This window comes from Oreochromis aureus, linkage group 19, assembly GCF_013358895.1.
Source record: "Oreochromis aureus strain Israel breed Guangdong linkage group 19, ZZ_aureus, whole genome shotgun sequence".
Classification (NCBI taxonomy): domain Eukaryota; kingdom Metazoa; phylum Chordata; class Actinopteri; order Cichliformes; family Cichlidae; genus Oreochromis; species Oreochromis aureus.
Window position 1 is genome coordinate 20718422 of NC_052960.1, and position 26165 is coordinate 20744586.

General features: G+C 42.2%; 1 protein-coding gene across 3 annotated transcripts; it reads left to right on the forward strand.

The window, feature by feature from the left end:
- Positions 1-252: 252 nt before the first annotated feature.
- Positions 253-26165, forward strand: LOC116313326 (G patch domain-containing protein 2-like). 3 transcript variants are annotated; one of them, XR_005609361.1, is made up of 11 exons: positions 253-840; positions 3117-3764; positions 8994-9055; positions 9670-9828; positions 10147-10226; positions 10322-10386; positions 10478-10517; positions 10617-10708; positions 15472-15557; positions 22711-24686; positions 24907-26165. XR_005609361.1 is itself a non-coding variant. In XM_039603197.1 (10 exons), the coding sequence occupies exons 2-10, from the start codon at positions 3121-3123 to the stop codon at positions 22854-22856; spliced, it is 1374 nt and encodes a 457-aa protein (XP_039459131.1). In that variant the 5' UTR covers positions 253-840; positions 3117-3120; the 3' UTR covers positions 22857-26165. The 3 variants fall into 3 exon arrangements, 2 of the variants coding, with proteins under 2 accessions (XP_039459131.1, XP_039459132.1); XM_039603197.1 differs by having other exon boundaries at positions 22711-26165; XM_039603198.1 differs by lacking the exon at positions 253-840 and adding an exon at positions 1694-2291 and having other exon boundaries at positions 22711-26165.

Genomic DNA, 26165 nt, shown 5'->3' on the forward strand with positions numbered 1-26165 from the left:
TCTGAAAGCTTGAAGAACAAATGTTTAAGACCACTTCAAAAATGACAAGAAAGTCTGGCTACTTGCAAGGAAATTACATAGAAATAAGGGTATCTTAAGACTTTTGCACTATATATCCAACTCACGGGTGCACAATTTTAAATTTCATTTTAGATCAGCATAGAAAAACAGTGCATTAGCAGTGTTTAGCAAAGAAAACAATCCATAGTTTCTAAAACCTCTGAATTCTACACAGTGGAAGCAAAGGTATCCAGCTAAAGTTACCAAATCCCAGCAAAACAGGAGTGGAGTATGTTTGTGTGAGACAGCCTGCTAACACTGAGAGGTGGTCTGATGTTAACATAGAGCTATTTCTTTAAATATATACAAAACATACAAGATGCAGTTTTACATTTAGTCTATGAAAAACACACATGATCTAAACTGAATGGGACTTTCTCAGGTACTTCACTAACTAAATAAGCATAAGCTCATTCTAATTGTCCCTTGTGACCGTCAGCATGCAGTCCCCCTACAGTCCTCCTTTCCTACCACCACAACTTTTTGTAAACCCTGATGGAAGAAAACTTGCACATTTTCAAAGTCAGATTTGACTGACATTATCTTCCACACCAGCACTCCGTCGGTTTCCTGAAGTGATGCCATAATGATCAGACGCTGGTGTTATCTGCCTTGCAGGCTGTATTTCGACAGCACTGTGCAGTGGCGCACTGTTTTTTTGTTTTTTTTTGTTTGGAGGAGTCACAGCGAGGCGGAGCCACCCGATTGGCTGGACTGCAGGGCGGAAGTGCGTCTGGTGTCCCAGCTGTGCTGAAAACAAAACAAGACAAGCTGCGACTGGTGAGTGCTCGAAACGCAGAGGGGTGTCTTCTCCCTGGCGTTAAATAGCATCCGAATAGATCCGCGCACACCGTGTCCGTGAGGCGGCTGTTGTGTTGAGCGCGTGTAAACCGCTTGTTTTGTTGTCAGCAGTGGACACAGAGATGTGTGGCTGTCCTTGTGCTGAGCTCACGTGTGAGCTGTTGTTATGTAACACAGGCTGAGCTGAGCGTGCGGGTACTACAGCCAGCCTGAGCTGTTGTTGTGCTGCACTGATGTTGCACAGCTACACGGTCGCTTTTCTTTACTGCTAATAAAACGTGATGTCAATCGTTTTTCTTTTCTTTTAAGCCGATGATGACCTGCAAATGCTCGTAAATGCAGCGGTTTCTACACCGCTGCAATCAAACACGGAGCAATTCCGGTGATGAGCCCACCACGAATTTATGTTGCTAGACTTAAAGGGGGGGAAAATCAACCTAGTGATGTTTTATAGCGCTAAAGCTATTGTAGATTTACTTTGTGATTGTTGCGAGGAGGTGGTGTTTTTCTTTGTTTGTTTGTTTTTTGTCCCATGTCTTTAAAAATGGGGTTATGACTGCCACTTGGCTACTTGGGTCTACTGAAATGGACCTCAGTCATCATGGCTGAGATGGTTGGGGAGGTATAGTTCATAATGCTGCTGATACACAAACAGGTAACAAATTACAAGAAACACGTGTAACTGCATTATTAAGTCCCTCCGGAGCAGTTTCACTTTGCAACTCATTCTCCAAATGAAGCCACAAACCATCCTTTCAATAGATACTTCCATATTTGGCAATTAATGATGCTCTTGCGACTGTGCGGGGTTTAGCACATCATTTATGTCTTCCTCAAACCATAAGAGAACCCGCCCATAAAGAAAGAAAGCAACTTTGTATTGATTTGCAGAGGGACAGGTGGACCCCAGCTGTCCTAGCAGAATGCCCACTGCAGCACTAATGATTGCATAATTATAAGAGTAGAAATATATGAAATAAAAAGGGAACAATGGCATGTCGTTTAGTGGCAAGTCCAGCAAAGTAACAACCTGCAAATACACTATTTCCATTAGACTTTATCAATGAATGGTTTGACTTGTTTTCTTTACACCTTGAATATTCACACTCACTGGCCACTTTATTAGGAACATCTTGGTAGTACTGGACTGGACACCCTTTTGTTTTCAAAACTGCCTTCATTTTTCATGGCACAGGTTCACCAAGGTGTTGGAAATATTCCTCAAAAACTTTGGTGCATTTTGATATGACAGAATCAGGCAGATGCTGTAGATTTTGTGTTGTGAATCTCCTGTTCCAGCACATCTTAAAGGCGCTCTAGCGGATTAAGATCCGGGTGCAGTGAAGTCATTGTCATGTTCAAGAAACCTGTTTGAGATGATTTGAGCTTTGGGACGTGGCGCATATCCTGCTGGAAGTCGCCATTAGAAGGTGGGTAGACTGGTGGGTCAGAAAGGGATGGATGTGTTCAGCAACAATACCCAGGTGTGCTGTGGTGTTTAAACAATACTGAGCTGCTGAGGTGTGCCAAGAAAATCCTCTGCACCTTTACACCACCAGCAGCGGTGTAAAGGTGTTGATTGATTTGATTTCAAATGTTGCAGGAAAAATGGGGAATCATGAGACCAGACAACATTTTTCAAATTTTCTACTTTTCAGTTTTGGTGATCTTGTATGAACTGTAGTCTTGGTATCCTGTTCTTAGCTAACAGCAGTGTCATCCAGTGTGGTTTCTGCAGATTCATTCAGGGATGCTCTTCTACACATCTTGGTTGTAATGAGTAGTTATTTAAAGTTTCTGTTGCTTTTTTATCAGCTCAAAGTCAGTCTACCCATTCTCCTCTGGCACCCATAACCCATTGTGAGAAAATCCCAGTACATCAGCACTTTCTGAAATACTGGGACCAGTCCCATTTGATGCTCAGTTTAAACTTCAGCAGGAATACATCTACATGCCTAAATGCACTGAACTGTTGCTGTGTGATTGGCTGATTAGATATTTGCATTAACAAGAGGTTTAACATGTGTGCCTAATAAACTGGCCAGCGAGTGAAGATGGTGATAATCATTTAGAAAAGCCCACATGGTGGGTATATTTTCAAAAAATGAGAGTGACTTCAGGAGGAGCACATCAAAGTACATTGGACGTTTCTGTTGTTTCATATAAACCTCTAGCCTGCACTTAACAACTGCAATTTAACATGACAAGACATCCAAAGAGTTTAACTGGTCACTAACATTTTCTTTTTTTTCCAGCACCATGATGGATGAGCTGGTGCAGGACCTGGTGTCTGCACTGGAGCAGACCTCAGAACAGAATAAGCTAGGAGAGCTGTGGGAGGAAATGGTCCTGAGTCCTCTGGAGCAACGCCGTCAGATCCGCCGTCGCAGAGGCCGTAAGCGTTTTCGCGAGTCCACCCTCTACCCGATAGAGCACAGGCGATGCTGGATCGAGGCATCCGAGTCCAGCTTGGACGAGGCTAAAGAATACAGGGAGAACATCACTACTTCTGTGGCCAACTGCAGTGACTCTGACGATATGACCGCATCCACCCGATGGCCGTCCCTCATGAGAGGCTCAGTCAGGGCGAGGCAGTCCTCCTGGCCAGAGTCCGACTCCTTCAATGAGAATAACCCCGGACGTCCACTCAGGAGGCGGAGGAAAGTTAAACGCATGACCTCAAATGTAACCGTCAGACTGCAGTCCACTTTAAAAGGGTCTGGCTTGGATAGGAAACAGAGGAATAGGCCTTCTAAGGTGCGGCATCTGTCAGGATCAAAGAAGCGGTCGGGTGGTTGGATGGGAGCAGACAGAAAGACTGAAAGAGCCAGACTGATGGGAAAGGAGTGCTGGGAGAGAAAGAAAGAGCACAGAGATGCTGCAGACGAGAACATGTCTGATGGGTAATTTTTTACATTTTCTTTATCTTTGAGGTAAACCCAACTTTTGGCCTCCTCAACCTAACATTAAGAGTCGTGTTAAGCACTTTGGACTCATTAATTGTGAACAATAACATTTTCAGCTTTTCGAACCCAACATTTAATTTACAGTTGTGCAGCGAGCCAAATGTTAACCCTGCCCTTGTTTAAAGAGTCTCAATTTAAATCATGCTGAAAAAGAAGCTAAAAACTCTAAAAGCCCCTTTTACCCTTTAAACTGAAAGTTACCAAGGCAGTTAAACCCATAACATAAAAGTCATGGGCATAACTACTATCAGACAGAAGCAATTAAACAAGGCGACATTTAGGATGATCTATAATGCCTGTCTTCATCTAGCCAGTTGTCAATATTCAGCATGTCCTCAACTAAACCGAAAAAAATGTATCACAATCATGCCACTCCGCTTTAAAGTATTGAGTTGACATTAAAAATGAATGATAGAGTCTCTTCATCCTCATCTCGTATAGCTGAAATGATCATCAGGGAGGGATCTTTGATAGTTATGCCTCCGGGCATCTGCCAGCTCATTATTTTCTTTCAAGAAATATTGTCACAAATAAATAAGTGACTTGGTGTGGTATTGATTTGTTTTGAAATGAATTCCTGTCTTGGGCTGGGTAATTAAAGCTGTGCCTGTCCCACGGTCCCAGAGTGCATCGTCTTCTGCGCGTTTTATTTAGCAAAACTAAATGTGGCTGTAACTGGCAGCAGAGAGGGACATTATATTACTACAGTAAAGAAAACATTACCATATGTCGCTTTAGCTTAAGACCAAAAACTGCCAGTGACCTCAATTTAAGCTTCATTCACCACTCTCTGTTAAATATACACATTTAATAGTACTGTGTGTTGAGAAGGAAATAAAACGATTACATTAGATCTCCTTGTATTGTACATTTAAGAGGCGTTAACATGTACAGAGGTAGTTTTTGTACCTATAAATGCATCTATGCATCTTTAAATTTCAAATATGGTGAGACTTGGTCCAGTTCAGTGACTCAAATTACTTCAAGTTAAGCCTAGCGCTAAGCTAGAGGCTAGAGCCACGTATTCAGAGAGGTCGTGCCACTTATAATGCAAACTCTAAGCCTTTATAAGATGTAACTGAGTAGGTCATTAAGAATTGAAAGCATCCCCATACAGCTGCCCTGCTATAAAAGCCCAGTGTGTAACATGTTTGTTTTTACTGGATTTTAACATGGAAGTCTGCAAGGATTGATTTGCTTTTGGAGTGAGCCTCTAGTGGCCACTAGAGGGACTGCAGGTTTAGGGCCTTACAAAGTGGCTTCACTTTTCAGGCCCCAAGGTTGCTGATTTCTTTTTATTTTGAAGATCATAGTTGCACAAACAAAACAAGTTGACACCTGAAAAACTGCTTGTGATTACTAAACCAAATGGTACAAGGCTATGAAAGCCTAGTTTGTTTAATGACTGATTTTTACTCTAATAGATGCAGGACATCTTCAGTATCTAGGCAGTGGTGCATGTCGGTGGCATTTATTTGTCATAATAGAAGTATTTTTTGAGTACACCATGTCGTGCTTGGACTTTTGAATTTTAACATTTGAATACAATAGCAGAGAGTACATAGTATTCAGGAAGCAGTTTCAGACACGGACCTCGACTCAGGAGGCAGTAGCTGATATACACACACCCTATCCTGTTTCTGTACGTTATACTCGTTGGGTTGTCAGGGAAATAATGCTGCAATACAGTTACAGTTATAATACATAATACACAAATGCTTCTCAGTGCTGGTCAGATACACAGGAACAGAGTCGGGTTTTTTTGAAGCGTCGTGCATCCTGTTTACCATTTCTAATGCCATCCAGTGGACTTTCCTAACATATTTCCTTTGCTGATCTCATTATCTGTTGATCACATAAAACATGTGTGAAGAAGACATTTGAGGCAACCCATAATGGGACAGAGAGAAGGCTTTACATCTTCAGGTTTAATTTGTGCTGACCTCCCTAGCCCCTAAACAGTACTTGTTTTCTTACTTTATGGAAAAATCAATAGCCGTTCTGACAGAAAACAGCTCCGGAGAAGAAATAAATGGGAGCACCATGGCACGCTGTCAATCATTTCTCACTTACACAACGGCACCACTGTTGATTGCTGCTCAGTAGACTGCCACACTGTACTGAGGGCTGAACAATCTAATGGTTAAGTCCTGGCAGAGGCAAAAGGATATGAACAAATGGCAGCGGTGATGAGGGGTTGACAGTGGTACAGCGGCTATATTTATGCTCTGAGAGTGTATGGTCCATTTGATGTCAGACACTCATGACATTCTTGTAATGTCTTTTGAGTCACTTGGACTTTTTTTTCTTTCAGTTTTGATTCATTCCTTTAACCTTTTTCATTTGGAGCCTCTGGTCTTCTAAGATCTCCCTCATCTCAAGGTCACTCGGCTTGTGTGCACACCGAGCAGGGCTTTGCCTTCAGCCACCCAAGTGCAAGGAGAGCAGATGTTGGTAGCTCCAGTTGGGCTCCACATCCTTGATTAGACGTGGCTCAGCCTGCTGGCAGTCAGGCCACCTGGCACCCAGGCTGTCCCAGCAAGCAGGCCTCACCTGTGGGTAGTTGCTGTCCCGGGCTCGGCCTTGGTCTCCAGCTGTGTGCTGCTTCTGGTGTTGTTGATTTCATCCCTGGCATCAAGAGCAAACAAAAGCCACTGTGGGCACTTCTCTCTTACTGATATCATTGAAATTTTGAAAACTCAGTGAGGAGGGGTTTTTTTTTTTTTTGGGAGCAGCACAGCATCTGCAGAAGTTAATTTTCATAAATCTCTGAGACTAATCCAATTACTGCAGCTCAGGGAGGGTGGGATAACCTTATAATCAGACACCCATGGAAGAGGGCATGGATTTGGGTTGGGGCGGCTTGTTTGAAGAGCCCACAGATCCATTGTTATCAGCACTTTGCCCCCCTCCGACTCTGCCTCTTCTTTATTCCTCTGCAGAATGAGCCCAGGCTCAATAAATGGCGGCTTGCCTGTAATCTCTGTGCAAACTGGTCTGCCTCTCCCAGGAGCTGAGGATTATAGCCTAATGATTAGTGCTCATCTGGATACTGTGTTTTGCTTCAACTCTTTGGATTGTAATAAGACAATACAGCTGTGAGGGAAGCTAAGTCCATTTCTAAGTGCTGGAATGCAGTTTTTTTTTATTTGTTTTGCCCTTGTCTTTGTTTTTTCTGGGCATATTTATTCTAATTATGGTATTATTACAGAAAAGTATTCTCACATTTTGATCAGATAAGCTGCAGTTTCATTGAAGGATTTTCTTGCTGCATGCAGCGAGACGAAACCAAGTTTGCCCAAAACATTTGTCAACTTTTCTCGACAAAGGTCACTGCTGAAGAAAGAAGAGGTGTTTCTTTTGGTCCCAAGAAAAATGGGGGGCCTCAATTATTTATAACATTAATTAGGGAGTACTTAATGGAAACGGTCTCACATCGGCCCTATGCTGCTCCAAGCGACATCACATTACACCTTTAATACGGATAAATACTTAATGGGAGTCTCTAATTAATTGTTTATACCTGTGATTCTTTTTCAAACTTTGCACAAAATCCCTGCAATAAGAAGCAAAACAGATTTCTTACTCGAAAATGGGAAACAACATCCTGAGAAATTCCTGTGAAAGGTAATAGAGCGGAGCATAAAAGGGGGGAAAAAATGCAGGTGTTGGCTGTTGTAGAGCTTGAGGCAGTGTCCTCCTCTGATGTTGGAGTGTTGTGTGCTCCAGATGCCAGCTGATATGTCCAGAGGTGGGGTACAGCTGAGGAGAGGCTGGGGGAATCGGTGAGGAGAGAAGGTTGAAGGGGAGGGGACGGTTTAGGGCTGCTGGGTTAGGGCAGACTTCTTCCAGATTCTCTGGAGAGGCCTGTTCCCTCTCACATCTGCTTCCTGTGGATGTTAGGGAAGAAGCTGCAGGACCATCTGGCTAGGGAGACAGGCAGGCAGGCAGGCTGGATGGACATTTTCCTGATCCTGTCATCACTGACAGGCCTCTGCAATATGGCAAAGCACCATATCAGCGCATATCCGACCCTCCAGCTCTCTCCTACAAGCAAGGTCAGCGATGATAAACAGGAATCAAAATGCAAGCTGGTCAAGAGAATTAAGCGCCTTTTCTTTCAAAAAGTTGCACGAATACCAATTTGAGTAATTAAAAGGATAAACCACTGTGTGGCGCTCAAGCTGATGATGATATATCAAATATATGTCAAAATATATATTACCTTTGAAAAAGTGGTCAAACAGACGCTAATTAAAACAATTAGTACTGTGGGTGTGGGAAACTGGTGTGTGTGTTAAAAACCAGTCATCCAGGCTTACTGGTAATCAGAAAAGTACACGCTGTGTGTAGTTATTCAATAAACCCATGTGCTACATGTATTTAAAAACAACGGCAGAAAAAATGGCCTCTTTCTTCATCTCTTACTGCTCCTTCCTCATCATCTTTCTCTGACCTTGATCTGTCTGGAGGTCCCAGTTTGAGGTGGATGAAGTGTGAAAAAGAAAGAAAAGCCACAGTTATTTGGGTGAGGGGCAGGGGGCACAGAGGGTGTGGAGGGAGCGTAACAGGGGTTGCCCCGAGGACGTGGGGAGGACCGGCAACGGAGCGGTCTGTGCAGAGGCAGCCCACGCAGCAGATGTCGGCCAGTTGTCGAAGCGGCACGTCTGTGGGTCGCTCCGCGTGTGGGGCACACCCAGAGGGAGGGGCGGACAGGGGAATGCGTTTCGCTCTCCTGTCATCCTCCACAACGCAGGCCAGATTAGATTGGAGCTGACAGCGGAGGATATTCAATTAGATTGTTCATGTCACTCAGTGGCTTCGATCAGAGTCTCTCCTGATGCCTTTGTGTTTGCTATCACAACAAGGGAGAACACAGCACGCTCTGTCTTTTTGTGTCATTTCCATTTATGTCGACCTCTAGATCCAGACTTCTTCATTATTTTATTATTGAATGTTGCATGTTAGATACTGACATTACAGGAGATAGCCATTTTTGGATTTTCATTGTTCACTTTTCAGATTCTATAGCATTGCCTGACCTAAAGAATCTGTGAGGTGACAAATCTAAGTGGAGTTCCTGATCCTCAGATTTTTATTGATATTGATATTAAAGAAGGAGTTTCAGTGGGAATCATTCACATGTGATATTTTTTTTCATTGCAGGGAAACCAGCAGCACATGCAGCAGCGACCCTGGTCTGTTCACCAATGATGAAGGAAGACAAGGTATTAAGAGAGAAATATGTATTATTAACATGGATTCAAACTAGCAAGTAAACAGCTGATTGCTTTTGGGATGTCGCACGTAGAACGATGATGAGCTGTCAGATTTGGACAATACCCTGCTCGACTCTGAGGGAATGCTGGGGCTAGAGAAGGAGGTTTAGATACAATGGGCCGGTTGCTGGGCACCCAGGCGACTCTAATAAGACGTTGTCATGTCGTGTTAATGAGCGCCGAAGCCTTTGCTAATCTCATTAGCCGTGGTGGGGCCAGGCGGCCTCTGATTTAACAGTTGTCACTACACCTTGACTGTGAGAGGCATGGTTCCTGTGTACGCTTTGCTGAGTGACAGGTCTGAGAAGAGCTCACCGTCTGGGGAAAAGCCCGGTGTTGTCTGGTAATGCGTAGTTAAAGGAGTAGTTCACCCCGCAGCTTGTAGGATGCTAAAAATGTGCAGTGACTTAGCTTCTCTCAAACATCAACACAGTGTTAAATGTGAGATATTGTAGCTTGTGTCTAATATTTACTTCCTGTTTTCAACAAATTGCTTGACAATCTTCATAATTGTCAGCGTGATTTGCTAACTGATGGAAGATCTTCCCTTCCCCTCTGTGCAGGTGATGACGAACAGAGTGACTGGTTCTTCGAGGGGGATTGTGGAGTTGGGACGGGTGTGGCTGGCCTGCTGCCCAGCTGGGACTCTGACAGCCAGCTTCCCCTTGAGGACAACCATTCCTCAGCCGCCTTTCTGCAACCTGCACGACTCTCTGACCGAGGTTGCAAAGAGCAATTCTGTCTTCTACATATAGTATTAGTTTTTGAAACGCTTGAGTCTGCATCTTTATCACTGTGCATTAAAGCGCTGTTTAATATTTGAGTGGTACCACGACAATATGTAGTGTTGGTCCTCAAATCACTACCTTGGCTTACAGAAGACACTTCAGTTGTCCTATAAATTCTTTTACTAGTTTAAAAAAGAAGAATGCTATAAAGTCAGAATTTTTGATTATATTGTTAGTGTAACCAATTCAGTTTTTCCTTTATTCATGTTTTTGCTAAACCATACAGTGTTGGTTTGTTTTGTGCCGTTGCAGGGTATCATTCACGTCTTAAACGACTGGCTGGCTCTGCTGCATGCTGCGTCAGGAGGGATAGGAGGCGGCCTCCCAGCAAGGTTAAAGAAAGCTTGAATTTCCCTCTTCAATAATTACCGTTGCACAGTTTTCGTGTTTTGTTTCTTTTTGTACATCTTTGATTTGTTTTTCACAGGCCAGCAGCGTGCCAGTGTTTGTAGAGCGACTGAGACACTTTTCCCAGGATCCTTACCAAAGAGAGTAAGAAAGTTTTTAAAACTATCTTAGAAACATAACTCTTAGACATCAACTGTATTTGTTTCCATGATCGTTTTTTCTTTATCTCCTCTAGCTTTTGGTTGCCTTCTGTTGGAAAACGAGACCGAAGCCAGGTGTGCGAGAATAACACATTTTTTAGCTTTATTATGTTTTTTGTTCTTTTTAAAATTAACTGCATATTCTAAATATTATTGATTCTTTCATTTTTACAGATGAACCCTTTGTGCCCATTACCAGTGTGTCCTATTGACATGGTGTCAGAGAGCCCCCATCTCAGATGTTCCTCCTCGGTCTTCAGAAACCGGTAGTTGATGCTATTCACACGCCTGCACCATTCAGTCCTTTTAATCAGAGCTCAATATATTGATGGGGAAGTCAATGGCCAGCTCACTTAAGTGAATCTGTTACAGAGCGTAGTCCTTGGTTGACTGCAGTGATTTTTGTTCAGATGAGACTCTGTGTGTTAACCTTCTCCTTCCTTATTAAAATGACAGTGTGTGTGTGTGTGTGTGTGTGTCAGGAAACAACTGTTTTGCCTCTTGTGCCTGACAAATCATTGAATTCATTTCATGTTTCAAAGCTGCAATATTCACATTGTAACTACTTTAAGTAGTCTTCAGGAATAGTTCTCCAGGCTCCTTGAAGGACGTTCAAAGCTCTTCTTTGGATGTTGGCTGCTTTTGTTCTCTTCTCTGCCAAGATGAGCCCACACTACCTCAATAATGTTGAGGTCTGGGCTCTGGGGAGGCCAATCCATGACTGATAGTTTTTCTATCCAGGTATTCTTTAACTGGGTTTAAGTGTCTTTGGAATCATTGTTAAGCTGAAAAATTAAGCTGTTGTCAATGAAACGCTTTTCCAGATGGCATTGTGTGGTGGCTCAAAAAAAGGAGGACCCACTGCACATCATGCTGTTTTTGGCTAAAAGAATCAACTCACTTGTGCAAAAATACAATTTATATCTGTCAAACTGTGTTATGTTTGGCAATTTCCATAGAATTGGCTACAAAAATAGGAAAAATTGTGTTTTTACAACAGGCTGCTTGTAACAAAGTGCCTAAAGAAGCAATTTGAAATGGGTTCTTTGCTAAGTTGTCTGTTATGCGTAGACAAAAAACTGGTTTATCTGTTCAAATAGGTGCATTTTTATGCTTGAATGATTCATAAGACAGTATTAAGTGGCCTAACTATCAAAAAAACATTTCTTTGGAAGTGGTTGGGTACAAGGACTGGACTGAAAATGACTGAAAAAGCAGCCAATGTCCTTCAGAAATCCTGGAGAAACACTGCTTACTATATAGGTGGGCTTTTTTTCCTTTTACGCTTTGCAACCGATAGCTTTTTGGCAAACGAAATGAAATTCTGGTAACTAACACTATTTTGATGACATTTATGTATATAAATAAAAACCCGACCTAAGTATGAGAAATGTATTTGGAGGAGTTGCACTGCGTAAACCCCAAACAGATGGGGTGTGCAGTTCTATGCAGTAAACTTCAGAAATGTGGAATCTGCCCCCCACCAAAAAAAAAAAAGATTTTCATAAAATTAGGGAAAAGTAATAAACTATTAAGGTGAGAAAATAATATTAAAGTTTAAGCCCAAACAAAACATTGCTTGTTTTGGCCTAAAGTCTGAGCTAAACTTACAATAACAAGCAGGTGGTGCTCTGCGTCACTTTAAATCGCTAGTTTTCAAGGTCAGCGTTTGCAAATGGAGAAATGCTACGTGTTGACATAGTTGTAATGCAGATTAATATGCTGGCATTTCTGGGACTGCACGGAAACATTTAAAAAGGTTTATCCGGGAGATGTTTGTCAAAGCATCACATTGCTCCCAGTCATCCCTGAAACTGTTGGATCTGCATGGGGGACTACTGAGAAGCCGAGCAGCCCTCTTGGCTTCGAGACTGTGGGACTCCTCATTGTATTGTTTTCACTCTGCCTATTTATGGCGCATTCTTAATTTTGTTTCACACGCGCTCCTTTCCTCCCGCTCTCTTGGGTTATTTCACAGAGCGCTCCGTGGCTCCTTGATGAGGGGCAAAAACACGACTGCTATGAAAAGCCCCCGACTTCTTAAGGCTTTCTTTTCTAAACTGGCCCTTTCTTCTCCACCTGAAAGGTTCCTTCAGATTCTAGTTTAAGGCATTGTGAATACTAATTTCTCTCTATTAAAAAGCCCTCATATCCCTGCCATGCTCTCATTTGAATGACAGACTCAGGGGAGACCTCTTAATTCCTTTATAGTGGGATTCAAGACCCTTCACTTCAAAAAGTATAAATCATACTCCCAAATGAATGAGGGAGAGAGGGGGATTGACGAGAGGGGCTTCTGATGTGTCCCATTGGACGGCACGAGCTGAATCCATCTCCCCAAGCTGCTCAATTCCACTCTCCAGCGAGATGGCAGCTTTGTCCCGATGACCCAGCTTTGCACACATTGCACCCATTTGGGTACTTTTGACTTTCTCCACAACGCTCTCGCATACAAACAGTTAGAAATGTTGTTCGGCATGACGATGAGAGCTGTCGCTCGTGGCCGTTCTCGACAAACTTTAGACAAACCGTCACTTTATGATTCGCATAATTTGTTTTGTAACTCTCACCTGTGTTATAAGTTTCCAGCGCTCAGCCCCCCATACCGTACACGTGACTTTTCTGTGTTTTCAGACACCCTTGAGAGAAAAGTGAATTCCCCGTGGCCAGAGTTTGAGCATTTAATCTTGTGCTGTATTGTTGGGATGATATTGTGATTTTCGTTGTACGCAAGCCGACAGCAGCAATCACACATTTGATATTAAGTGATAAAGGCTGCGTAAGGTTGCATGCCATTTATCCTTGCATCTGCGCGTGAATGGGCGCAATGCTTTGTGGGATTTTGGCTGTAATGCTCTGAGCCGCGTTAAAATGCACAACCATCTCCCACCTGAGCCAGGCGGCAGCAGCTTTTATCTATTGACTTATTTATTCCTAAATGACACTTGTGCTGCGAGATAAATCATAGTCTTATGCCATCCCTATCCCAGTTTTCTTTTTAATTGTGAGATCACAGTGTCAGCAGTTAGTATATTGGTGTGAGTGGCCTATTGATTATTGATTTGGAGCTATTGATTATGTTCCCTGGAGACCCTAATCCTTTCTGATTCATTTGAATACCTCTATTAATCTTGAGATCCTGCTCACACCTGAAGCGCCATGTAACCTAATGAAAATAGATGGCCATTTTGTAACGGCGGCCTTTCACTCCTCTTTTGATTTATTATTTTTAATTGATATATTTGCTTTTGGATGTGGGCGCCAAAATTACAATTGACCCTGTGTCAGTGCTGTTTTACCCCGCACCCTTAGAGACTGCACTGCATTTAAAAGTGTCTCATGTGACCTGAAAAAAATCTATTTTGGACCCTTTTTTTCCCCCTCAGTGTCCTTGTGGTAGAATTTAGTAGTTGCCGACCATCTCTGAGTCAATCTTTGCTTTCTCATTACAGTTTCAGTAAATGTAGGCCATCATCTGTCAAGCTGTTAAAGCTGATGAAGAAACAGATGTCAAATAATAACACTATTGTGCTTTTTTTAAAGCATTTCTCTCAGTTTTGCAGTGAGCCATGTAAAATGCTTATACAAAGTCTTTGGTTTCTGCTCTGAGATGAATGGTAGTGTTTTTCCTTGGTTAATGAGGCAGCTGATGGTATTCTCATGTTTGATTAGTATTGTGCTGAGTGGCTCACTGGGCCCCTGGCGGACTCGAAGTGACTCTGCTTCTTAGCTCTCTGTAACGCCGGGGTGGGCGGGCGCTTGAGGAGGGGGCCAACATGTCTCGGCCTCAGCGCGAGGAGAAAAGAGATGGAGGGATGGACCACCACACATTAAGACCAAATGCATCAGGGTATTACTTTTAATACCGCGGGCGTGCCTTGTGAAATAATGCGACGTTTAAATGTGGATCGATTTTAGAATTAAAAAGTTAGTTTGCAAAGATTTACTGTGAGGAGTTCAATGCCTGAGCTCTTTATCAGGGGCGCAAATGGCTGGTTATGTGCTGTCCGACAGAGGTACGATTGAGGGATCGATAGGCGCGTGATTTACTAACTGGAGTACAGGTAATCAATAAGTATAAAAGTAAATGAAATATGCATTACGGGGATTTTATTAGAGAGGGGTAGCAGGGAGAGAATAACGGTCAGGCCATTTATTTTTATATCTATTGATTATACAACATAGAGACTTCGCTCAAAGCATGCCCCGCACAGCTCTCAACGCCCAGCGCCTGCACACCCGTCATGTGATTTATGGGTGCTGAGGTCATGGAACACGCCGCAGTTAAAAGGCTGGTCTGACGGGGCCTCATTGTAGCATGTGCCTGTTAGGGTTGTGAGCTTTAGGTAGCCTGCAGTCTTGGTTTGTACCAGCTAAAAAAAAAAAGAGATCTTTTATGTATGAGTCCTTGTTGTTGAGCTGCCATGAATTCATTTTTACATTTTTATCCATATTTTCATAAAGGATGCTTATCATTCTTTATGGTGCTAAATTAGCTCAAATATTTAAGTCTGTCAGCGTCTCTTATCAGAGTTCACTCGTCCTCTCCAACACCCTGCTCTCTCTGCTCTGCACAAACACTCGCATTGCACTGATCACATCAGCTGCTGCCAACCCCCTTGTGATGGAACAGACCTTGACCTTAACTTTACATCTCAGAAGTCAGGGCTATTAAGCTCATGGGGGAGCTTTTCCTATTTCAGGGCCCCTGACATATGACACACAGGAGGCACAGAGCAGGTGTAATTTGTTTATGTGAACTCTGCGATGACTCGGGCACTCGCACCCCAGCATCTCACATTATTCTTGTGAAAATATACATTAATGAAGAAAAATTAACACACGCCAAAGTTGTATTGAGGTGAAACGCGAAGCTGCAGCGTTTGCAAATGTGCAGCGGGTTGCATTTATCGACTTTTGCGAAACTATTAAATTTCTTCATGTTTATGTGTTTATTGTTGGTTGGAGCTGCATCATAATATTGTGAGTAATGTGTTGTTGTTTTTTTCCCTCTCTGTGTCCCACTCAGACAGACTAGTTTCACTCCAGGACTGCTGTTCACAGGAGACGTGAGGAAGCGGAGGGAAACTGAAGCTGTGTCCATCACTTCATCAGGTAACACTCTCCACCCCAGTTTAGCACGTGACACAGCTCAGAGAATGAGGTAAAAGTATCATGCTCGAATTGCAAAAACTTTATACCTTTGCGTTTTGTTTGTTTTTTAGCCATGCTGCGAGTAAAGCTACTTAGATCTCACTGTACCTCAATAATGAACCTTAATTACTTAATTGATGGCCTCACTTTTCCTCCAGTTCCAAAATGATTTTTTTAAATTGAGTTTTTAGTGAATGATTCAGGAGTAACAATTAAATGTAGCATTTAAAATGGTGATAGGTGATTTTTTAACCATTTTCCTTTCTATAACACCTGTTTGTATTTAGTTAGTGAATAATACATTTGTAAGTTTTGCCTCTGTATATCTTTATTCATTCGCTCGGGATGAATATGGGGTATAGTCGTCATGCTGCCGGGCGGGTGAGTGGGGGGCGTGGACACCTAAGTTTGTAAATGTGATACCTCGAGAATGAGGTGATGTAAGAGCTCCAAATACAATAGATGTAGCTCCTATAAATGTCAGACCTCAGTTTGGATTTCAGTGACCTTGGCCTCAAGTTTAAGGTTAGAGGTCAAGATCTCTGGAAGTCAACTAGGATTTTCAAGTTGATACCACTGCAATTACTAAATACTCTGGATGACTTTGAAGCTTCAAGGTCAAAGTAATATTTTCTAAAAATATTCTGAATGTGATCACTTGAGAACAAGATGATGCTGGATTTTGAAATTGATACCATGGGTCAGATTTACTAACATGTTCCACCAGCAAAAATTACTTTTGGTACTACAAGGAAAGTGACAAGATTCCATGTAAGAGGTGAGAACTCAGAGATTTGAATACAGACGTAAATGCAGAGAGACCCACAAACAAGAAGCAAAGCAGAAGATCTCAATGGAGGAAACAGCTGTCTATGGTTTCTACACTTCAGGCAGTTAGTGTCTGCAGCAGATTTTCAGCCATGCATTAAAAACAGTCCTTTAAAATTTAAAGTCGTGTTAGTTTGTAGAGTTACTTTAGAGCCTCTGAATGCTTCAGCTTTAACGTGACTTTACAAGGTGAGAGCATTAAAAACTGCATCATTGCATAGGAGTCAGTTTTTCAGGGGGATAATAATACTGAGCCTGGTCCTTTTATTTCTGAAGTAATTCTGTTATTGTGTGCAAATAGAAATAATTTATGGTTTCTAAAGGAAAGTATGTTTAGAATTGCCCCAAAATCCCTCACTTGTGGGAAAAGCATTTTGACAAACTTTTAATTTCAATGTGGCGGGGGGCTAATAATTTTCTCCTCACCTCTACATCTATACCTCCTTTTATATTTGACTATATTTACTTATTTACTCATGAGCTGTGTTTTCCATGGTCACAGTTGCCTTACACTCCGAGCAGCCAGCGTTGCGTGTGTGCTTAGACCAGTGGAGCTGCCTTTTTTCATTAGACTGATGGCTCGGGGCCTTTTGTCTTTGCCGGATTGAAATCTGAATTGGTTTGTCCACCTTTTCTTCTCGCGTCCCCTCTGTGTGCTCCACTCCTGCAGCTGCTGTTTGTCATTTAAATAACAAATGCTGGTGGTTCTCTGATTTAGTGAGGGGTGCAGGCCTCTGATGTATATTAATATTGCTCCACAGTGCACTGTACCAGGGTCCATCATTCATTTGGATAAAAGAGGTGGAATTTAAAAACAGCCAGTGCTTTACATGGATACAGATTGCATCCATTTATTGCAACGAGTGATGGAGGGGCCAGCGACTCCGTCCTTCACCTCCCAAGTGCTAAACTGCTTCACATAAAAGTTTAAAAAAAATTAAAAAAAAAAGGATGGACCCCTGGCCCCTAAGGCCCTCTGATACTCAGCATGCGGAACGAGGGGCATCCCTCGTTTGTAGAAGGTTAACAGGCCCACAGTCTACTGTAGTCTTTGAGAGCGGGGAAGACAATGAATTTGTCTTCATATGTTATTGTAATGTAATCTTTGTGTAAAAATGATCATAGAGCTTTTTTAAAAATAAATATATTTATCATCTTTTATGTAAAAGACACAGAAGTAGAGTCCCCGATCGGCACATCCCCCTCAGCCCTGTTCAGAGTGTTTTCCTGCTTCTTGAGTCTAGTGCCCCCTGTCCACCATGATTTATCATGCATCCCATGTCGTCCAATGTCAGTTTCTGCAGCTGCAACTGCTCTGTATAAATCTTTACTTTGGCAGCCTGCTGCACCATGTCTCTCCTCAGTAATCTCACCTCCCACCAGGAGATGCACATTCACCCTGACAAGCTTTCACACGCTCTGTGTAAAAATTTTTGGTTTGCTGCCGTTGTGACACGAGCGCGTATAGATTCGGTGATTTATCGAGCAGAAGCGCCGTCTGGTAAACATCTTGTTTGCATGGAAAGATTGTTTACTGCATTCAGTAAAAAGCGCAGCACGGCTCGCCGTGTTGCGTTTAGTGAACACGACAGCTGAGTCTTCGAGTTAGCCAGAGGAAGTGGATTGCTGTATGTGTTAGTGGCTGATTTGAAACTCTGTAATCAGGAGTGAAAATAGTCTGCGACTGAAGGTATCCTCCAGGACTCTATAGGGAATCACTGAGGTGGTACCCAGCTGTTGCTTTGTCTTCTTTCTTTAACCTTTTAGCACCTTCACGGCAGTGCTTGAAGCCTGTTGTGGAAAAAAAACCCCAACAACTTATCAAGCCAGGTATCTGTTTGGATTAGATGACCACTCGATTTCTCAGCCTTAAATTGACCATTTTCTACTTTTCTCACCACCTCCATCCACCCAGAAATCCAACCGAGCCCCCTACTAGATTTGGAATAAAGAAAGCCTTCTTTCTGCTCTATAGGATTTGAAAAGTATTTTTAAAAAGTGATCACAAAAATTTAAAATATTTGCATTGTCTTTTATTAGTGAATTGTGCATTATAGCACATGGCGCTCATTGATGGTGAATTAGTATGAATAGCATGTACACGCTACACAATTGGGGGATTATTTGTGAGTCAAGAGATGAATCAAGAAGTGTAAAGATCTTGATGGAATTTAATATCCTTGGCTGGTCTGACACACAGACTAATTAATTATTGCAATTTTACTCCTCCCCTGCTGTCTCGCACAATGCCCTTCATCTTTATCTCTATAAAGTCGATGCTGGTTAAAAAAAAGCCTTAATTTCTGTAGCGTGTTAGATGTCAGGAAGATTTTGTCTAAATAAGTGCGGTTGAAGTCAGTTTGCGCTTAACCTTGTCAGACCGCTTGTTATCTTTATATGTTGGTAAGTACCACATGTGGGTGTCCATGTGGAGGCCTGCCCCACGGTCAGCTTTGCTGCCTCTCCTCTCCCCCTCTGTCTTCATGTGTCTCCTTGCCTGAGCGAGACGGCTGCGTGACAGATCACCTGCATCGGAGGCCCGCCGTGTTCCTGCCCGGCGGTCCGGCCCCCTCTCATTAATGCCCAGGCTGGTGCGAGGGCCGTATGGCAGCACAAGACAAATAACGCTACCACTCAGCCATCACTTCTGCTGACAGAAATGCAGCCCACCGCACTATTTCGCCCTCTCCGGCTCCACTCCACACCCTGCTCTTGTCCTTCAACCCCCCCTCCGTCTCCACCTGCACCTGCCTGCACGGCTCTACCAAACTTTCATGGTGTGCTTTTTTCTTTTTTTTTTCAACTGTTGCTGGAGGCCAAGCTTAACACTGAAACCCACATGAGTTGATGTACTATAACCACAAACCTGCTGCGGTTGTAACCACTCTGATTGGGTTTTTTTTTGTATTCTTTCCTTCTTCTGGAGGTAGATTTATCCGGCTAGACTGTCAGGTGCTTCTTGACTTGTTTGTGTGCAAACCTTCTCACCAGGAGGTCTGATTTGAATGTCCCTTTTTTTTTTTTTTTGCAAAAAGAGCAGAGTGTGTGTGTGTGTGTGTGTGTTAGTACACGGGAGAGAGAGAAACACAAAGGCTAATCATTAAAGAGCTATTCAGCCCTGTTCATTTAAGTGTGGGAATCAGCAGGCCCATTACTGTCAATGTGTAATTAGCTGATTAATAAACGGGGGGAAGGGGAGTGCTCCAGGAAGGCCTGCAATGATTGTTTTTAGAGAGCATCACATGAGAGCTTATTAAGATGGTAAGATGGTTCCATTCAACTTCCCATTATCGTCCACAATAAATGTATGTACTGTAATTCTCCCATTGACTGAAAACCTTTGCATTGTAATGTCTTTATTGACCTTGATGCAAAACCAGTTGAGTGCAGGTGGTAATCTTTTATTCATCATTTTTAGATTACCTTATAATCACATTAATACGCTAAGATGCTAAACCTGTATCTCTTCACATGGTACACTTTGGATGCTATTTTTATATTAGTATATGAAAAGTATAGTTGCTACAAAGACGACATGTTGTCAGCATGTTTTGGACCTCCATCGTGCACTAAATGCACTAAATGTTGTCAGTGGTGACAGCTCTGGGTTGCAAAGTTTACCATGCCCTCTTTACTATTGAGTTAATACATTCAAAATGGGATTTAGCATTTTCTCTGTAGAAATAAGCAGGACATGGCAAACATGTTGATTTAGATAGTGTTAAGCCTGTGTATTCTCACTGGGTACTTTAATAGGTATAGTTGTTAATATGATTTTAAATGCAAATCAGCCAATCACATAGCAGCAACTCAATGCATTTAGGTATTTAGATGTGATCGAGATGACCTGGTTACGTTTGAACAAAGCATCAGAATAGGGAAGAAATGTGATTTCAGTGACTTTGAATGTCGTATGGTTTTTGACATGAGTGAGGCTGGTTTGACTATTTCAGAAATATTTGTTCTCACATATCCATCTCTATGGTTCACAGAGAATTGTCCGAAAAGGAGAAAATATCCAGGTCAATGGGGGAAAATGCCTCCTTGATGGCAGACTGTTTTGAGCTAATAGGAAGGTGCCAGTAACTCAAATAATCACTTGGTTCAACCAAGGTAGCAGAAAAGCATCTCTGAATGCACAACGCTGAACCTTGAAGCTACACTGGGCGCCACTCCTGTCAGCTAAAAACAGGAAACTGAGGCAACAGTTTGCACAGGCTCACCAAAAGTGGACAATAGGAGATTGGAAAAACATTTCCTGATCTGATGAGTCTCCATTTCTGCTGCAGCATTCAGCTGATAGGGTCAGAATTTAGTGTAAACAACAACATTAACGCATGGCGCAATCCTGCCTTGTATTAACAGTTGAGCATTGTTTAAATGCCACAGGCTGCCTGAGTATTGCTGCTCACCATGTCTATCCCTTCTTGACCCCAGTGTACCCATCGTCTGATGTTTGCTTCCTGCAGGGTACCGCACAATGTCACAAAACCTCAAATCAACTCAAACTGGTTTCTTGAACATGTCCTCAAATGGCCTCAACAGTCACCAGATCTCAATCTAGTGCACCTCTGGGATGCGACGGAGTGGGAGATTTACATCATGGATGTGCAGTCGACAAATCTGCAGCAGCATTGTCATATCAATATTTATACACAATCATACTGTGAGTTTGAACTGAAGACGGGCCTAAAGTTTTTCAGTGTAAGCATTTATTATGTTGTCTTTGTAGCATTTTCAGTTAAAGACTAAATAATTGGCAAAACACTTTATTCTATTTTGTTTTTAAATTTTACACAGTATTTATTTTTGTTCTATATCTAAAACCATTTCTATAACCTACCAAAGCAGTGATTTATAAAAGGAAGCAAGATAATTTATCAGTTCATATGAAGAAAATATTGTAGTTTTTATGCCATCTAATGGACTAGCTCATTAATCTGAAGTAAAACTTTGAATTCAGGACTTACATTTGAGGATTGCCACATAAAAACACACATAAGTTAAAGATCGGAGCACTTCCTCCACCACTGCATTCAATGTAATTGGCTAAATATGAGAAACACGAAGACTGATTATTCCACCAGCAGGAATGTTCCAACTTTAAAGCGTTTTAAAATAGTAGTATTAAAGTATGAAATGGTGGTTTTAAAAATATTTATTTATTTAAATGTTTGCTGATTTGATTGGAAATACAAATGTGCATACTCCTCAGCAGCAATCAGTCATCATTCCCTCAGGAAATATTAATCATTTACCTTAACCTAAACATGACCTTGACTTTGAGTTAGTATCTGGTGTCTTATGCATTTTAACATACTCAGACTTAAGTGTTTCCTGCTGTTTTTTCCTATTTGTCCAATATGAAATCCCCTGAATTTTGATCAAGTCCTCTGACTATGTTTAACCCGAATGTTTGTGTTGAACCTCAGCAACAGTTAGTCATCATTCCCTCAAGAAATATTAATCAATTATCTTGGCTGCTGGATCAGTTTGGAGAAGAAGTCATCTGGAAATAGCCACAAGCAGATATAAGGAGAACGAGCAAAAGCACATACCAGTGAATGCTGTAATGCCTAATCCTTTGAGACAGCCCCGAGCCACAATGTCACTTCTAGTTCCCTTGTCCTATGTTATGGGACTGCCTGGCAAATGTCTTGTGTGACCGCCGCTAACTTTTTTTTTTTGGTGGGGAGGGTGGGGTGGAGATCAGGAGAGATTTATTTATCAAAGTGAAGTAAGAAAAGCAGGAAGGCATGTTAGCGAGTGCAATTGTTTTAGAGTTCCTCTGTTTTCCACGAAAATTGGTCCCGGCTCTCTTTCCGATATTTCTCTTCACTCGTGGCGAGAAAAAAGCTGTTAAGGTGCACGAGATCAAGAGAAAATGGGATCCTTTAAAAAGGAAGGTCATCAGCGAGATGTGAAGTGTGATGAATTAAGAGTTCAGAAACACAATCAAACCACCATAAGAGAAGCACAGATAGGTTTTATTTTTTTAATAACTACGTCTACGAGTCATATGGGGGTGAAGCGGATTTGCCTCACGTGACCCAAACTTCATTAATATTTAACCTATTAGAAGAGGATTGCTTCAAAGTTTTATTTCCATCTACCTAAACCAGGGAGCGATCTGTGAGTCATGTACTAAATTTAATCATTTTTGAGAGGCTTGAAACAGTGAAGGGCAATGTGATTTATTTATCTTTTTGTTTGCTCTCAGTGTTTGGTTACATGTCCAGAATATGATATGTGCTTTTCTTTTCTTTTTTTCTCTCCTCCTCTGCAGCTTACAACCCTTTTTACATGGATCACCAGAGAGAAGAGGCACAAGGGCCCTGTAATACCTCAGCCCTCGAAGCTGTGGGACCAAGCGTACCTGCTTCACAATCCTCCACTTGTGTGCAGCCTGAGAGTTTATCTTTGCTCCAGTAGGACTGAATGGGACTCGAGAAGTACCATCTGAAGTCTGGAGGAAAGTGACAAAAAGAAGCTATTGTGCCAGAGAATGAAAAAGGCTTGAACTCCTATTGCTGCACAAACTTTATAACAAAGAAGTAAAAAAATACAAAGCAAATCATTAGTCTTCAAATCAGCATGTTACTGCTAGATCCAGTCCTTCCAGGTAGTATATTAAGCATGACAAATGTTAATGCAATCAAGCCTTGTTAAGCCCTCTGCCATCTCTTCAAGGAAGAAGGCAGCTTCAAGAGGCTCCTCGTTTCACTCTAGACTTGGCAGCTCCTCCTGTTTCCAAACAGAGTTTCCAGGCCACCTGCTACCACACAATCCAACAATTATGTCCACTCTAGTAGCGCGGCATTTGTCAGCAGGAACCCTGGGAAGGATGGTCAGGTGAGGATGGGTGGGCTAAGGGAGGGGGGGAGTCCGCTCTATTCCAGCGTGGCCCAACAATGGCTGTGTGGCAGCACGGGCTCCGAGATAGAAGAGCATCACAATGTTTAGCTACCACATGCTGCTACAGGGTTCACAGAGGCGACCACCGGTAGCGAGCCGCACAAAGTACAGGCCTCCTATTAGCATGGATTTGAAAAGCTACAGTTGGTACAAAGGTGCTCATTAGCACAACACAGAGGGAGTGTAGTAGCGGTCCTCGGAGGGCCGCCTCTGTTCTCTCCAGGTTACCTTCTATATTCAAATTTTGCCCAAATGTATTTAAAGTTCAAGGCCAGCTGCAGATCTGTTTGAACAGCCTGTTTTTCAGCTGTGCTGGATGAGCTGCTTTTGGAGCTGTTTAGAAGGAGCACAGAGGCAAACGGAGAGGAGTGGAAAAGCTCTAGGAGACGGGAGTGGACAGCCGTGCGCGCGGTATTTTCACCTCCCCTTGGGGTATACATTTCCCCACCTCCCTCAGCATCAGATGCATTAAAAGATCAATCGCAGCATACAGAGAGATCAAAAATATTCATACTAGCCAAGATGGTAAACAACCAGTTTATTTTTCAGAAAAAGGAAATACTGTGCATGTTGTGAGATACATGACAAACCATAAAGATACAGCCTGACTCCATTTAATAGTGTTAAAAATGCATTTTACACGGAAATTCTCACCTGAATTGAAATATTATTTTGAATGTTTTAAAAAAAAAGTTTAATGAATCTAAAGAAGTTACCAGGTATGCACTTTCTCTACTGATTACAAGATATCTTCTTAGTAAAGTGAAGTGCATAATCATCAGCTTCATAACGCGTCTTTTTCCGACACTTTAAAGCCTTATTTAAGGGAAGAATCGCGTTTAATAGAATGAGATTTGCCAATTAACATGAGTTATATGTCTGCAATAATCCATCTGAGAAGGCTTTATGTGATCATGTTGGAGGGGGATGACATTTATAAATGCTGTGTGTGCACACTAGTCTAAATGGATGCCTCACACAAGACATCCTGCCACAGAAATCAGTCAAAGTGCAGAGACCAGCCCACCCCTTTCCCCGTCTACTGCTGCTGCTTTTCCTTCTGCAGCTTCAGTCTGGCTGTTGTAACCAGGCCAGGTGGGAGTGCTTACGGTATACGTCTGATTAATAGGAATAAGAATAATTAGACCAAAAAACAATAACGTGATGTGTTCTTCCCCTCAGCTTGTTGACAGGTATTGACTGTGCAGTGTTTTAAGGAGAGCTTTGCGCTGTTGCTTTATCCAACAGTATGTGTTTTGGTGCCAGGGCTCTGACAGGGGAGGAAGATGCATCAGGTCCGATACAGTTCCATTAGCAGGAGAGCGGAACACCTTACCTGCCACCACGGTAATTAACAGTCACTATAATGACATCTCAGCCAGACCTTATGCCCCGAAATGAATTTCCAATGGCTAGGAAATGGTGGAATGGCATCCGTGCAGCCAGTCAATTGTCCTGTTACAGTTAAGGAATCCAGCAGGCTAGTACCACTCATATTTCATCCCAGGTAAAGATTACCTGTCAGACCCATGGGAGATGTATTGATCTGTTTTCCTTTTTCCGCCAGCAATCACCTGACAAAGGCACCTAGGAGGCGAATGAATGAGTGATGCCTGGTCTGTCTGCTTTGGCGTGGTGGCTTCAAGTGTCCACTGATGGGTGGAGAGGTGATGAGGAAGAGGAGAGATAATGCAGTCATAAACTCTGTTTGAACCTCCTCTGTATGCATGCATGGCAGCCCCTTTGAGTCGAGGGTCACAGGTCAGCAGGGAATTTGCTTTTTTTTTTTCTCTCCCCCCCTCCGCACCTTGCTTGTCGGTAGCATTACTTCTTGCTGTGTGCACCGATGATAGAAAGACATGCAAAAGAGGCCCTCTGGGTCCTGCTGACAAATGCATGTTGCGAATCAACGTAGCTCACTTTGGATTTCAAAAGCGATCCTTTTGGATCCGGTCGCCCTTTTAGCGACGTAATCCGGCCTTGCGTGGTCATGCGATGATTGCAGTGGCAACGATCAACGTATTTGACCATAACAGTATGTTTCCTTGGCAGCTAAAAAGTATTAAGATATTTACCTTGTTTAGTAGAATGTCAGAGTTGATATTATCCATGAAGCCATGCGTTTAAAGGAATTGCTCTGCATAAAATGTGTAGTACTTATGATGTGATAATTATAGCTCCATTAATTAAGGATTTAGGTGCAAGAACATTTAATTCGTAAATGCAATTTCTCGATAGATAGTACACTAGATATGTCTCTCTAATTTTTTTTTACTATCACATTTTTAATTTCATTTACAGGGATTTAAATATATCTAGCTGATATCAGGGGCCCAAGGCAGCTATCCACATTTGATACGTAGTGAAAATAGCATCTTATCTCATAGGCTGTTATCTTTATGTTTAATAGCGGTGGGGGCATGCCTAATTGCTTTGCAAATGATCTGAAGAGGATTACTCCACCCTTAGAAAGCCTGCACCATGTCGCTAGATCATAGAGAGACATTACAATAGTAAAATTAAATCAAATCTGAAGTGCAGCTCTGTGTCTGTGTTAAAGTACATTCTGGGAACAGCTGGGAACACTCTGCAATGGAGGAAACTTTGGGTAACAACATCATAGACTAGTCAAGATGATGGATGTTTTAGGAAGGTGTAATTCCACTCATGTAATTTGTGTATTTTTCAAGTGATAGTGGGATTTTTAAGGACGTCTTGCCTTTATGCCATAAGTGATATATGTGATATATTTATTCTTCCATGTCAGTATCAAATTCATTTTGAATACTGAATTTGTGTGCAATAAATACGTTTTCGTGATCACCA